The sequence below is a fragment of the Sinohyriopsis cumingii genome, chromosome 14 (genome assembly GCF_028554795.1).
Source record: "Sinohyriopsis cumingii isolate HCF-2022 chromosome 14, ASM2855479v2, whole genome shotgun sequence".
Lineage (NCBI taxonomy): Eukaryota > Metazoa > Mollusca > Bivalvia > Unionida > Unionidae > Sinohyriopsis > Sinohyriopsis cumingii.
The window spans coordinates 24,005,231-24,022,780 of record NC_142974.1 but is presented as its reverse complement, the minus strand read 5'-3'; the positions used below and the strand labels follow the sequence as shown (position 1 = coordinate 24,022,780).

General features: G+C 33.6%; 1 protein-coding gene across 2 annotated transcripts in view; it reads left to right on the top strand.

The window, feature by feature from the left end:
- Window positions 1–17,550, top strand: part of LOC149783427 (scavenger receptor cysteine-rich domain-containing protein DMBT1-like) — a 47,598-nt gene that overhangs the window by 16,662 nt on the left and 13,386 nt on the right. For both annotated transcript variants that reach the window (XM_089931650.1, XM_089931651.1), the window contains 7 exons: window positions 1,711–1,864; window positions 2,717–2,889; window positions 7,870–8,023; window positions 8,691–8,863; window positions 11,854–11,995; window positions 12,655–12,827; window positions 14,856–14,997. In XM_089931650.1, the coding sequence (XP_089787776.1) occupies window positions 1,711–1,864; window positions 2,717–2,889; window positions 7,870–8,023; window positions 8,691–8,863; window positions 11,854–11,995; window positions 12,655–12,827; window positions 14,856–14,997 (1,111 nt within the window). The remainder of the gene's footprint in view (window positions 1–1,710; window positions 1,865–2,716; window positions 2,890–7,869; window positions 8,024–8,690; window positions 8,864–11,853; window positions 11,996–12,654; window positions 12,828–14,855; window positions 14,998–17,550) is intronic.

The following is a 17,550-nucleotide window of genomic DNA, read 5'->3' as shown; positions in this document are numbered from 1 at the left end:
ACAGATGGAAACCTCGAAGGTTCTGATGAAATTGAATGATGGCAGGCAATAACATTCATCACGTATCAATATATACGAATATGGATATCAAAGTAACTTGACAATAGACAGATTGTGATTGCCAACGTTGAAATTGAGTGGAACAATTGGAAATTCCAAACACAAAAAAGACGTTAAAAGAAGGCCATATAGCAATATATAGAATCTTTGAAAACATTTTTACGGATAACACTGATTGAATAATCCAGACAAAGAGTTAAAATCCAAAACTGAGAACATCAAACAAATATTTTTTCAAAATGCTTTCAAGAAGATAATCTCTTAAAATTAATACAAACACGTAATTCCACAACATGAAAGGAACGCATTAGGAGTACCTTACCAAAGCGAACGGTAAGGCACGGAACATTTTTGAACCTCTACTAAGTTGGAACCCTACAGTAATCAAGCAACTGCATATGCAACAAGCACGAAAATGTTTCAAAGAATATTTTGTTTGTTTTTTGCATCTTTGCTTTTAGGCCAGAAAGCAAATGGTTTTGATTAAAGGTTATAAACGACTTTTGTCTCTTGGCGTCATTGATGCAGACGTTCTACAAATGTGTCTTGTGATGAGAGGTTATATTAATTTACTAGCGCATCATAACAATGGTCCATCCAAAGACAGTAGATGTTTTTTGTCATTATTCGTTATAGCGTAACTTGAGCAGTTTTTTTTTTTGACATGAAATGTAAGGAAATAATGGAGAGATCATACTCATATGCTAGTTATGACTCTCATATTACACAATTTCATAAAATGGGAACGCTAATCGTATATGAAATTGTGTAATATAATATTCCTTTCATTTCATGTAAAATAAAAAAAATGTATTATGCTAAAGTTACGCTATAACGAGTGGATGAAAAACTCAATACTAGAGGTTTTCACCCACGATATGAAATGTATCCGTTATTCACTCGTTTCAAGCAAATATTCTTTTTATTTTATGATCACATACGTTGGCTACCTTAAGTTTGTGACACAGTGAATTAGCAGATTTATAACGGTAATGTCAGTTGTTTACCGTGCATGTTCTGCTGTACTATGTGTACCTGCGCACAAAATGAGTTCCACATCAGATTGATAAAACATTGACTGATGTTTCTCAAATAACAAACTACAAGTGTCAAAGATAATGGACAGGGATTATTAATAAGACAATGACATGTACATAAGGAAAAAGTAGTTCACCGACAGAAAATGAAAGGGAGATAAGTGTGTTCTGACCCCAAAAAGTAGTTCCCTTTGTGAAAAAATAGTATTTTTTCACTACAGTGAAATATCAATATTATTTTAATTAGAAAATCAAGTAGTTCACTGCTTAGCATAATATATATATATATATATATATATATATATATATATATATATATATATATATATATATATATATATATATATATATATATATAACCGTTTATTGCTACTCTCGATATAATTTTATATTCATTGTGGTGATGTTTGTTTCTTTCTGTTATCATACAGATTAAATGGTTCTCGTGTTTTATTTCTTCAGCATTTGTATATATAAAGGATATGTAGAACATCTCAAGGACATGTCTGTCAAATCATCCTTAAGTCTTGCTTTTCTGACTCTTCTCTTTAATTACACTTCTTGCCATTAATGGCATGTTTTTGTGACTGGTTTATCTTGACTTTTCTTTAAGATGCACGTACAAATCCCCTGGTACGACTGGTCGGTGGCCTTACACCAATGGAAGGAAGAGTGGAGATTTATTATAATAGTTCATGGGGCACGGTGTGTGACGACTCTTGGGATAATAATGATGCTGCAGTAGTCTGTAGAATGCTGGGATTCAGGTGAGTCATAAAGCGATTCAGATGATGGAAACAAACATGTCTTCAACTACAAAACCAGAGCTCCTGTCCATGTAGCATATTCATAAAGGCCGGAAATGCGTCTGTGATTTACATACAGTGTTCATTGCAATATGCCTATGTTGTTGTTGTTGTTGTTGTTGTAGGGTTTAACGCCATTTTTCAGCACACGATAGGCTATACATGGCGGCCAGTATTAATGGTGGAGGAAGAACCTGGAAATATGCCTATGTATCTTCTGAAACATCGTGTGTCTTTGATATATTCTCGTGCTCTGTTCAGTTCTTACATGCATCAGTTACGGAATTTCCAGTAAAGCCTTTGCAGATCTTTCCAAATTGGAGTTAGAACATCGCGTCCAAATGAAAGATGGTAAAGTCTTTCGACTGTTTAACGCGACTGTTTGACAATTCAATTCTGATTGCTCAATGCTTACTGTATATTCAAAAAGTTGTTTTATTAACATATCGCATCCATTTTTGTACCACATATGGAGCTTAGTCTCTTCGAGGTAAATGTCTTGCCTTACATGCGGTACCCATTGTCCAAACAAGTGCTATCAATATATCAGTCATTTAGTTTGTTCCGACGTAAATATAGAACATAATCAACTGATATAAATCGGACAGGAGTCTAATAACTTAAAGTTGCAAGACTTATAGTATGAAGAATATTTTTATTCGTGTTTATGTAACTAATACGAGTCTCTCGGTTAATATTTCTGAATTTATATGAGATATCATGTCAGGGATTCGATAAACCGTGGAATATAACGTATTTTCCATTGATAAGCTTTGCATTCCAAAGATAATGCATTTAATTTAATTTGACTAGCTCCGTTGGAGCAACTGCAGTGTGCTGTGCAAGCTTTGGCCAAAATAGAAATCTGGGCATTTTTCTGGACGATGTTGGATGTCGTGGATATGAAAATACTATATACAGCTGCCCACACGGTGGATGGTTAGTTCACAATTGTGCCCACTCTGAAGGTGCTGGCGTGCGTTGTGGTACGTACGAGTCATAACCACTTCAGTGATATCTTAGCATAGGAATAAGTAGAACACACAGAACAACGAATAGTAGGTAACTGCTAAATTCAAATTGAATATCAATTTTGAAATCGTGCCACCCTTCAACGTTTCTTTAAATGCTACAAATTACGAAGTGTGTTTTATATTTTGACATTTATAGTAGTGATGGGAATCGGCTAGAAGTTGATAATCGATCATCGGTTCCACACAACTTACTGATAATCGATTATAATCGGTTACTTGAAGTAAATTTTAATTTTGTTTGTTAATGAGTTCTATCTTTGTTCAAGAGTTCAAAATGTTAATAAATGTACCGGGCTAATCTCTTATATATATATCTATATATATATATATATATATATATATATATATATATATATATATATATATATATATATATATATGGTAAACCCATAAAAATATTACATTTTTTATTGCGTTGTGTTCTTTTTGTTCTGCAAAAACAACTTTCTTTGGCTTATTTTTTTTTTGCAATCCCCCAGAACACTTGTATTGATATGTGATTTGTCTATGGTTTAAAGTATTGAAGGACGTGCTTTGTTTGCTTGACATTATTTGCTAATACCACAATCAAAGCTATTTAGATTTAAACAAAACAGAAACACCAATTTAAAAAAAAAAAAAACAAAAAAAAAACAAACATTCCAATTTATTAACTGAACAATTTATCAGCAAAATCATGTAATTATATTAGGATAGAACAGCTAAAGATAAACTTCCATATTAAACAAAATTAAAGGTTTGACTCGTACAGATCATGTCATTTTTCAGAATACTGATTATTGCACTAACAATGACCCAATAATTGACATGTTACATTTAAACTGAAACAAAACAACAACCAATGATTACATTTATTAACCTTATAGTTTAACAGCAAAGTCACATAATGATTTAAAAAATCTAAGACTAGATCAAAATGTTATCCATATTACAAGCTAAAGAGAAGGTACAATAAAATTCAAATAAAATGTTTGAGTAATATTGAACACATTATATACATAATGTTTCAATGTTACGGCTGCTGATTTGCTTATGTTTGGGTCACTGATAATCACTGCAGGTGTCATCTCAAGCAGTCTTTCAAGCATGTCGTAAGAGCTATTCCATCTAGTTGGAACATCCATCTTGAGCTTGTGTTTTCTAGCACTACGTCAAGTAGTAACTGCTGCTTACTCATTAGCAAATCATTTATGCTTGTGCTTTGATGAAAAAAGGTCACAAGTTTGCATCCCTTTGCAATGATTCGTGACAGTTCTGGTATAGCTAAAACTTATTTGTCACAATAAGGTTGAATCTGGACCATAACAACACAATCAAGACCATTAAAGTTAATCAAAAGCTTTTATCTCATTGGCTGCATTATCAGTTATTCCAGCTGGTGTTGGAAGACTCCATCGTCTCTTAGTGGCCAACAGGCTTTTTTGTTTTCCCCAGTGTTAGTGCCTTCACGTTTTCGTGTTTCTAACACAACACTTTTATATTCACAGTCTTTGGAAATAAAATGTGCAGTCACTGTACTATAACTTTCTATGTTTAATGAAGTCCATGCATCATGAATAACAGCTATATCAAGAACATCATGTAGTTCCTCGTTCACTTTTTTTCTCAGCCTGGTCTTTCTTCTCAGCTAATTGGAGGACACTGATTTACGACCTGGAATTTCATACCTGAAAATGTAAAGTTTGAAACATTTAGTCATGGTAGGCAAACAAAGCAGAGCATACATGTATTTGGAATATTCTTTGTGTCTAAATATAGTGAAAACAATGACTTTCTGGAATTTTTAATTAGACAGGAAAGCATTATATTTAATGAAACATTGCCTAATTTAGGTATGAAAATTCAAAAATTTAACACCTTACAGTGTTGACATCAAGTGGATTAACACTTTTTTGTTTTCTCACTGTCAGTTTAAATAAATATTAATAATTTATAGTGTTATCATTCAAAACTTACTTTGGATTAAGAAGCATCACAATGTTTCTAAAATATATAAGGTCAACGAGGTTTAGTATAAGAACATTGCCAACAATGAGTTTCAAGAGTGTGGCCTCAATTTCTTTCTGCGTTGTAGCTGACATCCTCTCCATTGGCTTCTTAAATTGTTCATCAATCTTAGTCTGTTTGGGTGGGGAGGGAACATCAGCACCTCTTGTTGATTCCGTTTCATTGTAGTCATGACCAAGATGAAAGGCCAAATTTGTAGTATTTCCTGGAATGTATTTGACGTAAATGTTTTCATATTGAAATAAAAGTAAACAACAAATAATTTATGCATAATAATACTGAATCAATTGAATCAAATCAACTATAAAAAATGAGACAAGAAAATGAGGATTTAAATTAATTCTAAATCTGCACATATATTTTAAATTTAATCTATACATTTTAATATGTGCCATTTTTTGTTTTTAAATAGTCACATGACTCAGGGAACATCTGTAACAAACCTCAGAGATCACCTTTACATCATATAATATCCCGATCATTAATTTATTTCAAGCATGATATTCACATGACATGGAGCTTAATTATGAAAAGAAATTTGAAGTATTTTAATGAAAACAACACATGCTATATAAGAAAAAAGCACAAAGGACACAAAAGAATTCTCCTTTTTCGGTGGACCCTCCTGTGCTTTTTCCAAACACGAGAACGCGCTTTTCCTCCAGGATATGGATATATTATTTTGGGATCATTTTCATGCATGGTACGTGTATGCTAGATATTTAGCGACGTCTTAAAACGTTTGTTTGGAATCTTCGGTTTTCTTTCCAACAAACAAGGGGAGGGAATTAGTCTGTGCCGAGCGCTTCACAGTTATCTCCCTTACCATGCAATAGTTTATGGAGTTTCACACTCGATTACCGAATTGGTTCACACAACCAACTGATTATGGATTATAATCGATAATCGGAACAACACTAATTTATAGCATTACTGCATATAAAATGCAATACCCGTAAGCATGGTAACAACTAAAAATATACATCCAAAATACTAATATAAATAGATCATATGATTAATGCGAATTTGCTTTCAGTCAGTTTTACTTTAGGTCATTGTTGTTAAAAGGGATTAGATTCTCGTTTTCGATGAGCCAGTCTAATGTATTGTGTAAGCTAAATCTCTCTCTCCCGCTCTACTTATGTGTTTCTTGATTCATATGAGGACTGAAAAGAGTGAATCAAAATGATTAGATATAAATACTATGCCATTGTGGCTGTTAAAAACACGAAACCTCCATCGAAGTAAACTTAGGCATTGATCCGACAATTTTATCACCACAATTTGCAATTTGCTGTGCAGAGACACATTTCATATAATACATGGTAAAGGTCTTGTGATGTTAGATGCATTTATTTATTCAACGAAAATAAACAATGCCTGTAAGGAGAATATGTATCTTGTATCCTTGGTGATATCACATAAAAGACGTTTCCTTAGGTGTAATGTATTCGCTAGATTTCTATAACGCTTGAAAATGTATTCAAAAGTAAATTTGTGGTTTTAATGAAAACTACATATTATTTGTGGAAAACGATTGCACAGGAAAAGCACTAAAATGCGCTGAATTGAAAGAATAAACGAACAAACGTAAACGTATACGAACAACCAAGATGATGACAGTTAGGTTATGTCCTGTAGCAGTATGACAATGTTAACAAGAGTGAAAGCGAAAACGACAACAATGGATTTAAAACATGCTGACATTTACTGAGAAGGTCCTGTTTTATGACAGAAGCTACTTTTATCACAAATCGACTTTGGAATTTGCTGGAACCAACACGTTTTAAAAGAGCATTACATGCTAGTAATTGTATGTATCACTGAAAAAGAAACCAAAGTTTGACCTAAGTTTTATAAAGTTTGATGATGGGATAAAATATTATTAATCCAATACAAATTGACATAAAGCTGATTTAACCACGTCATGAGTAAATCAGATCAACATAACTGCTTAATGTATTCGGTTACCTGACAGGACACACTTTGGCCGTCTAAACCAAACCGGCTGAAGCAATTGGAATTTCGAAACACATAAAAGAAGAAATTAAAAGAGGCAGACGTATTATATTTGTAAAGCTGGATAGAGAGTTCCGAGTAAGGGTTACCATCTACAAAAGTAAATGTAAAGGAAACAATTGCCAAAAATTCTAATATATGTTGTGTAGTCCTAGAGGTTAAAGAAAAACGGTAGGAAAACGCCGCTTATAAAAAGGCACAAAATCTGTTGGAATCTGCACGCAACTGATATAACAAAAATCACTCTAATGATACTGGATACTTTTGCCATCATTCACTCTAACGAAATTGTATGAAAGTGTATGATACTATGGGATACATTCAGTCTAGCGAACGTTTATGACACTATTGGATACTTTTGTCATTATTCACTCTAGCGATATTTTATGATACTACTGGTAGATTTTGGCATAATTTCCTCTAGAGGAATTTTATGATAATACTGGTAGATTTTCGATTGTTACATTTGTGTTGATTTAGCACAAACCATATAACAGTAGTGAAAAACGAGAATGGATCATTAGCTGGGACTTTTAAAGTAAAACCTTCTAAAACCAATTCTCAATTATTATTTTTTTTTTTTAAATCCTACCAGATTATATGTTTTTGCCGTCTGTCAAATTGATTCAATACTCGTTCTACTATATTTACTGTGTTTAACCGTTGGGTGAAATAGTTAGAATAGTTTACGATATGAAAGGAAATCTATCGCTGTACAAAATATCAATAATGTGTTTGTAAAACCACAATAAATCTCTCTTCTGATTTTACTTTTCGATGTCAAATCATAATGTTTATTTAAAGATTCAGAATGCTTTGAGACAATAGGGCAGATTATTTTATCAGAATATTTTACTGAGTTCCACTTTCTTTGCAGTACGTTTTGTCTTCATGTTTATTTATAAGGTGCATTTCAAAATCCGCCGGTTCGACTGGTCGGAGGATTAACCCCCATGGAAGGAAGAGTGGAGATTTACTATAATAGCTCATGGGGCACGGTGTGTGATGACTCGTGGGACAATAATGATGCAGCAGTTGTCTGTAGAATGCTGGGATACAAGTAAGAAAATATCCAAAATGTTGCACATAAATGAACTCCCCTTGAACGATTGAATAAGAAATGCAATATTTTAGTACATTCAAAATATACAAAGAATTGATTCGTGTCTTTGGATATCACTTTCTATATGCTATATTATGACAGCACCGTTATATTTTGTCTGTCAACTACCTGCTGACCTGGTTACTTCTAATATGATTTAGGGCGCGGAAGTTCCAATAAATTATTCGTCTATCTTTTGAAAATAGCGATTTACAAAATTACGCTATAAATGCTGGTCAAGTATTTCAAATCTTTTGAGGCATTATATTCTGTCTTCTACATCCCTGTTCTATACGTCGAGTTTACAGTTATCATCTATCTTTCGCAGTTTATCAACGTTTCACCACATTCGGTCTTTGGGGTCATTGGGTTGTTTGTGTGGCTTTGAAGTATTCGTCCATTTACATTCATGCATCATTTATCATTTATATTGTTACCTTTATTAGAATTCGAATCAACAATTGTAGTCAAATTAGATTTAAAATCTTATTACTTTGGACATTCAACGATTTTATAGACAATACAGATAAATAAGAAGTATTATCTTAATAATGGAGAGAAAAGTAAATGCCAGTGACGCAGTGCTATCTGCTTGATACAACGATTCTAATTTTCATTTAACCAGCGTCATTGGTGCAACTGCAGTGTGCTGTGCAAGGTATGGCCAAAATAAGAATCTTGGCATTTTTCTGGACGATGTTGGATGCCGTGGATCTGAAAGCTCCATATACAGCTGCCCACATGGTGGATGGTTAGTTCACAATTGTGCCCACTCTGAAGGTGCTGGGGTACGTTGTGGTACGTACGAGTCGAATCTACTTCAAAAGATGCTTCAAATGTACACCAACATGCTTACAAAACATGCATATATCAATAAATAATATTCAAATTAACTACTTCCTTTACAGTCAGAATAAGGTATTATATACCACAAAGTGTAGAGCGTTGATGACCCAGCGTAATGATCATGGACTGGATGTAGGATACGAAAACAATCATTCGCAGACAACTCAGAGTACTAAAGTCTTGATAGTTCAGTATAAAGTTCAGATCTGATACCCTACGCTGATTAAATATACAAATTGCAAACAGTTGGAATTATCAAATGTGCGACATGTTTCAGGTGCTTATAGATACAATATATTGTTGAGACACTCAGTCCAATGTTTCCGAGAATAATTGGAGCTCTGATAAGGAAATAATGATTTTATTTCCACAATATACATCACATAGCTCAATCCGGACATAAACTTTAAATTAGTGTCATGCATTTATTAACTTAGTAAAAGGGCGGACAGGATGCTATAGAATATTCAAGATTGTCTAACATCATAATCAACTCATTCAGTAATCATTCTGAAGAAATGCATTGTCAGTATCTCCACCTTTCTCTTTTGCCAGTCATACGTCATTTCAGGGTAAAATATTTAAATGAACAAGGTCAATGTATGGACGTTAAAACTAGTACTCGAAATTTTAATAAGATTGGCTTGCTTCAACAGATTCACATGATGTTAAAGATGAAAACAAAAACAATCTATACATGTCTTTATCCTAAATCTCCAGAAGAATTTATGGAAAGGCCATAACGACCTGTGATAAATTATACACTGTATTTACTTACTTTCACTATGGGATGTTTTTCCTAACATTTATTTTATTTATTTGTCACCTCTAACATGCCACTGTGGAGAAAAAAAACGAATAATAACACTTTTAAATACTTTTATTACATAGAATAAACGTGTTATATTATGATACATTCAACAACGACAGTAGGAGTAGTAATAGTACTAGTAGTAGTAATTTTACAAAATTATGTAATAGTACATTGAACTTCCCGATTTCGATTTGCATTTTCTAATAGTTATGTATATTTGATTTAAATATATCTGATTTAGTATATATTTATTTTTATTTAATTGTTTGTTTGTCAGTTTTAATTTTTTTTCATTTTTCATTACATGCATTGTAAAGTAAATTTATACACTGGAGATGATACTTTTTCCAGAAAATAGTTTGATCTTGACTGTTCGTTTTAATAAAAACCAAATGTTGACCAAATCCTGACCTTGATTCAAAACTAGTAGCAGCCACGTAAATGAGATCTATTTATATTTTAAAATGATTGGCTATTGTCAAGGTCATGTTGGGACTCCCTGATCAAAGATGTAAAACAATTTGTTTTATTTCTTAGAGTAAAATGATTGATTTTAGTCAGGGTCCTGTTTAGCGTACGTGATATAAACATGATCACGTGACCCCCCTTTCGTTTCGCAACTTAGGGATTTTCCAGATTGCGTTTTAGAATGCAACATAACCTTTGTTTTCGAGAAATATTATCAGGTGGGTTTTTCTCTTTACACTGGAAAGTGTATGTTGTGTCGTTTGGAGTTATTTCAAATGATTTGGATTCTAAAGGATTTTTAAAAAATTCCTGGAAAATACGTGTTCATACGAAATTCTTGAACAAAGACAGCTCTTACAAAAATGTAATCGGATTTCCAAAACCGGAATGATAATTCTAGTTTCTACAAGGAACTGTAGTCTTTAACACAATACAGGTTACAGTATACTTCATGGTCTTCCATCTTGGATTCTTTGTCGGGACTCGAACTTGAAATCATTAGAACATTTTATTATTAGGACTTCTACAATTTTATTCGTGGATTATTCTTAGATTATATTTGGATTTGGTTCTTAAAATCTTAAGTTCATATTTGTTCATTTGACAGACTATTTTATGGAAAAAAAATTATTATATTTTTCAAAGCTTTTTGTTTTCACTCTTTCTTGTGTTAGAGTTTGTACGAGCCTTAACAGGTAACATAAGATTAATAGATTCCAATTTTCTAAGAATGAGTGTAACTAATTCCGGAAAGAACACTTACTCTGCTGAATAGCCAAGAGTGGCCATATTATGTTCTATTAGATGAGATATATTAGTCAAAGGATTTATGGTGGCCTGCCTTCTAGCGTTTCAAATAAAAGTCGATTTGTTTGTGATTCTTCCTTTGTGCGTCTTCCGAGATATGTTGTCGAGTTTTGTTACAAGCCTCTTGATACACTGTTCTGATTAGACACTTCAGAATAGAGGAAATCATGCGGCTTGAGACGAAGATGTGGTCAGTGAAACCATAATTTATATCCATCCTGCTTTGTAAATATTAACGACAGGAATATTTAGGAACAGATTGGTTGGATAATGCAATGGCACCGATATACTTCACTGCAACTATCAAATGTACTTTTAGTGGCATGTGATCCTTTGCTTATGTGATAAACTTTACCCAATTATTTAATAAAGGATGCATTACCTGGCATTTATTCCTGACAGTTTTTTGAAACCATACAATAATTTTCCGAAAAAATTATTAAGTATGTTTTGGAAAAATTAAAATTCCTGAAATGTGGCGCTAGTCTGATAATCTGATAAACAAGAATTGAAACTAGCATATATATAAAGCATCCGTTCTTTCCGCATTCTTGTCGAGTTTAGTTTTGTTATAACCAGAAGCAACTGTCTTCACAGTCGAGTTTGAACATCATTTAAAACACTGGTGCCATACATTTATCTTCTACTTTTTATGATATTTCATAATACTGTTGCATCTTGACTATGGTTGCTCTAATTATGCAAGGTAGTTAACTCAATTTTTTGCTTTATTGACTATATGATGATATATTCTATCTGGTGAGACCAAAAGGTGTGCTGTGCCAATCTCTGTGGTTTGCTTCAGGTTAAAATATTCAGTACGTTTCTCGTCTGCTTTATATTCCATGTAAAGGACCAAATATTCGATTGGTCGGAGGATCGTCCCCCATGGAAGGAAGAGTCGAGATTTACTACAATAATTCATGGGGCACGGTATGTGATGACTCGTGGGACAATAATGATGCAGCAGTTGTCTGTAGAATGCTGGGATACAAGTAAGAAAATATCCAAAATGTTGCACATAAATAAACACCCATAGAATGATTGAAGGAGAAATGCAGTGTTTTAGTACATTCAAAATACATAGAATCTTTCTAATTCACGTTCTATATGCTATGCTATGCTGTTAGCACCGTTATGTTTTGTCCATGAACTAGTTTAAGACCTGGTCACTTCTAATATGATTTAGAGCGCGGAAATTCCAATTAATTCTTCGTATAACTTTTGAAAATCAGCGATCAACGAAATTGCACTATAAATGCTGTACAAGTATTTAAAATCTTTTGAGGCATTACATTCTGTCTTCTACATCCCTGTTCTACAAGTCTAGTTTACAATTATCATCTATCTATCGCAGTTTATCAACGTTTCACCAAATTCGGTCTTTAGGGTCATTATGCTGTATGTGTGGCTTTGAATTATTCGTTCATTGACGTTCATGCATCATTTATTATTTATATTGTTACCTTTATTAGAATTCGAATCAACAATTGTAGTCAAATTAGATTTAAAATCTTATTACTTTGGACATTCAACGTTTTTATAGACAATACAGATGAATAAGAAGTATTATCTTAATAATGGAGAGAAAAGTAAATGCATGTGACGCAGTACTATCTGCTTGATACAAAGATTCTCATTTTCATTTAACCAGCATCATTGGTGCAACTGCAGTGTGTTGTGCAAGGTATGGCCAAAATAAGAATCTGGGCATATTTATGGACGATGTTGGATGTCGTGGATCTGAAAGCTCTATATTCAACTGCGCACACAGAGGATGGTTAGTTCACAATTGTGCCCACTCTGAAGGTGCTGGGGTACGTTGTGGTACGTACGAGTCGAATCTACTTCAATCGATGCTTGAAATGTCCACCAACATGATTACATACATTCATGTATCCATACGTACAGTCTCAAATTGTCTATGTCTTTGCATTCAGAATAAGGTGTTATATACCAAAAGTCCAACGTGTTGAGGATCCAGTGTGATGATCATGGACTGGATGTAGGATACGAAAATAATCATTCACATACAACTTAGAGTACTAAAGTCTTGATAGTCCAGTATAATATGCAGACCTGACACGCTACGCTGATTAAATATACCAATTGCAAACAGTTGGAATTATCAAATGTGCGACACGTTTCAGGTGCTTATAGATAAAATATATTGTTTAGACACTCCGTTCAAAGTTTCCGAGAATAATTGGAGCTCTGATAAGGAAATAATGATTTTATTTCCACAATATACATCACATAGCTCAATCGGGACATAAACTTTAAATTAGTGTCATGCATTTTTTAACTTAGTAGAAGGGCGGACAGGATACTGTAGAATATTCAAAAACTGTCTAACATCATAATCAACTCATTCAGTAATCATTCTGACGAAATGCATTGTCGATATATCCTCGTTTTATCTTTGCCTCATCATTCATCATTTCAGGTTTAAATATTTAAACGAACACGGTTAATTTATGGACGTTAAATCTAGTACTCGAAATATTTAATACGATTTGCCTGCTTGAAGAGATTCACAGGCTCTTAAAGCTAAAAATAGAAACAAGCTGTACATGTCTTTATACTAATATCTCCAGAGGAATGCATGGAATAATCTGTGATAAATTATACACTGTGTTATATTTTCAGTATATGTTTTTCCCTGCAATTAATTTCATAGATTTGTCAGTTTTAACATGCAGCTGTGGAAAGAAATGAATAATCATATTTTTAATTACTTATATTACATGGAATAAATGCGTCAATATATGGAAGATCCAGCAAATACAGTATTACTATTATTATTATTATTATCATTATTATTATTATTATTATCATTATTATTATTATTATTATTATTAATAGTAGTAATGTTAGCAAATTATGTAATAGCACATTGATTTTCCCCATTCGGATTTGCATTTTCTAATGCATTCAAATTTTCAAATAAACGGTGTAACTAATTCCACAAAGAAGACGTACTCTTGTGAATAGCTAAGAGTGGCAATAATGTCTTCTATTAGATGCGATATATTAGTCAAAAACCCATGGATCTACGGCGGCCTGCCCTTTAGCTTTTCCAGGAAAGGTCTAGTTGTTTGTGACTCTTCCTGTGTGCGTATTCCGAGACATGTTGTTGAGTTGTTTAACAAGCCTCTTGATACACCGTTCTTGTTAGACACTTCATAATAGAGGAAATGATGCGGCTTGATACGAAAATGTGCTGAGTGAAACCATAATTTATATCCATCCTACTTTTTGAATAATACGACAGGAATAATAAGGAACATATTAGTTGGATAATGCAATGGCGCGGATAGACTTCACTGTGGTATGTGACCCTTCGGTTAAGTGATCATGTTTACCCGATTATTTAATAAAGGTTGCATTCTCTGACATTTATTCCTGACATATTTTTTAAACGATACAATAATATTCCGAAACAGTTATGTTGGAAAAATTACAATTCCTGAAAGGTGGCGCTGGTCTGATAATCTGATAAAGAAGAATTGAAATTAACATGTATATAAAGCATCCGTTCTTTCCGCATTCGTGTCGAGTTTAGTTCATTTTATAACCGGAAGCAATTGTCTTCACAGTCGAGTGTGAACATCATTTAAAACACTGGTGCCATTCATTTATCTCCTACTTTGTATGATATTTCATAATACTGTTGCATCTTGACTATGATTGCTCTAATTATGCAAGGTAGTTTCCTCATCATTTTGCTTTACTGACTATGTGATGATATATTATATCTGGTGAGACCAAAAGGTGTGCTATGCCAATGTCTGTGCTTTGCTTCAGATCAAAATCCTCAGTACGATTCTCTTCTGCTTTATATTACATTTAAAGGACCCACTATTCGACTGATCGGCGGCAGGACCAACCGTGAAGGAAGAGTTGAGATTAACTATAATGGATCTTGGGGGACAATATGTGACGATGCCTGGGATAACAATGACGCTACAGTTGTATGCAGAATGCTTGGATACCGGTAGTTAAACAAACTGTCACACCTGTTCGAAATTAAAAACTTCATTCAAATGATCTAAGTCATCTGTCTGTCTGTCTCTGTTTCTCTCTTTTCTCAATTTGCCTCTTCGTCTCTGTCTCTATCTCTCTCTCCATATATATATATATATATATATATATATATATATATATATATATATATATATATATATATATATGTCACCAGTACATAATATTCATTGGAAAAAGACAAATATACTCCTGAAACACTCGTTGCTTGCACTCTTGTACTGTAACAATTTGATACTGACATTAATTTCCGATGTCTTGTTCCTGGATCATTTCAATAAAATGTCTCAGTACATAATAGTCTGTTTTACTGTTAAATAAATGAAATAATTATTGGAAATCATAGAGTGACCTCAACAGGCGAGAGTTGAAGATTTGCTTTGTATTCATTTAACCCAGGTTACCAATGTGGTGGAAGATGCCTGCATGATAATTTGGAAGATTAATTTAGTTACTCAAACATTTTCTACGTAATTTTCCAAAATGCTTGCTTCTGCATATTGTTAAAAACACGGACGTTCAAATGTTCAAATGTTAATGTATTGCTTATTTTACTAGCTTTTCACCTAATTAATGTCCAAATAATTCAGAGTATTATTATTAATTTGTCAGTCCTATACTATTGTTAGTATTTAGCAATTTATGTCATTGCCAAAAAGGTGTGTTGGACTTCACATGTGTTAGTTCTGGTTTTGAATTTGACCGCGCCCTACAGTTATCTGACAAGTACAGTCTTCCACTCCACTATATAACCTTCGGTCTTATACCACGTGACTGTACTGAACCAATCAGAATTGGCAGACCAAATCGGCCAATGAATCAGACGTGGCAAACAGTCAACCTAAGTCGAGTGATAATCTTACGATATCAACCACATATGAATAAGGTTCAATATATTCTAGCATATAAAACATTCTCACATTTTATATCTTATTCTGTACAAAACTCTGAGACAAAAACTCTGTATCCTAATATTTCTATATAGTTTTCAGTAGCAGAACAACAGTTCTCGAATGGATAAACTGTGGCAAACCAATGACAGGGTATAATGATACTAAAATAATTTCGTTTGCAACTATGCACAAAATAAATTGCATTACTCAATAAATCTAAGAATTTTTATATAAAGTCAGTATATTTCAGATATTACTTCCGGCGGTAAGTTGACTCTGACTTCACCTAAGTTTAAATGTATGTGAATCACATACCAGTAATAGCGAACCATCAAAGTAATGTGTCACAAACGAAAAAAAAATGGTGTCCATAAGAACGTGACTCGATCGTTGAAAAGCTCGTTTACCGCGAAACACGAACAAGCTCAAACTTCGTTTAATACACGTGTCGTAATGTTCCCATCAAGCAACCACATGATGGAGAAACACATTTGGCATTAAATGAGGTAACACAAGCATGTAATTTGTGCAAGAAACGGTGCTGAATGTAAATTGTCAAACCTTGACAAGCCAATTGTAATATAATAATCAACATGGTAATAGCTGAAACTTATTGACAGAGATTTCCTACATGCATAATACATATGGGATTAGCCAACTAGTAATTCAGTATAATTTGACTCCATGGACCGTAGGAAGTCTAAGAACATACCTATGAAGTGCGGCATTATGGAAAATAGGGAGAAGTTACACGTTAAAATTCATGTTATCACAAATCAACTGATTTGCCACAACTACATGCTCTTGCACTGCCCAAGGTCCAATGACATAAACATGTAACACTAATATCTTTAAAAAGAACCCATCTCTAATGACATATTGAGAAATCACATGCAGCAGTTAATATACACACCAACCCCATTATGGTGCACACTGATGGTTAATCCTGAGTCTATGACAATATATACCACACTGATTAGTGATCCACATGGTGATTCCCGATATTCATCGCGTGTTCAAGGTGAGATAATAAATTAAAGGATTCTGCCGAATATGTATCCGTGATCCTGGAACACGTCAATTGCAGTGGAATAAATGACGTAGGAAGCAGAACTGACCCAAAAAATTGATCATGATCAATCAAGCAATTAATAAGTAAACTGTTCACGTCATTGAAATTCACAGGTTGATTTCCTTCGTACACAATGTTGTCAGATAACAAAATGTCAAAACTGCAACCCAGGATGACTCCGATCAAAATAACGATGTCAAATATTCACAAGATAACCGCCCGTTAACGTGATCTTGGTACTGAATTTGGAGTAATTAGGCCAGATTATGATGCTTGCGAAGGTGTGCCTTTTTGGCTGTGATCAACCTGGAAATGTCCGTAGCGATGTCGGTAATATTACAACCACCTGGAGAGATCCTAATCGTCTGACGCTGTGCAATCGCGGTCGTCGCCGTCATCCAATACAAGAACTGATTATATTTTACGGTGGAACGCGATCTCGTACGACGCAATCTGGTATAGTTCCGCACTGTCAAACTTCCCAACTGAGAATCGAATATCAACGTGGTATCATCGATAAACATCTTCTTATTTTAGTGTG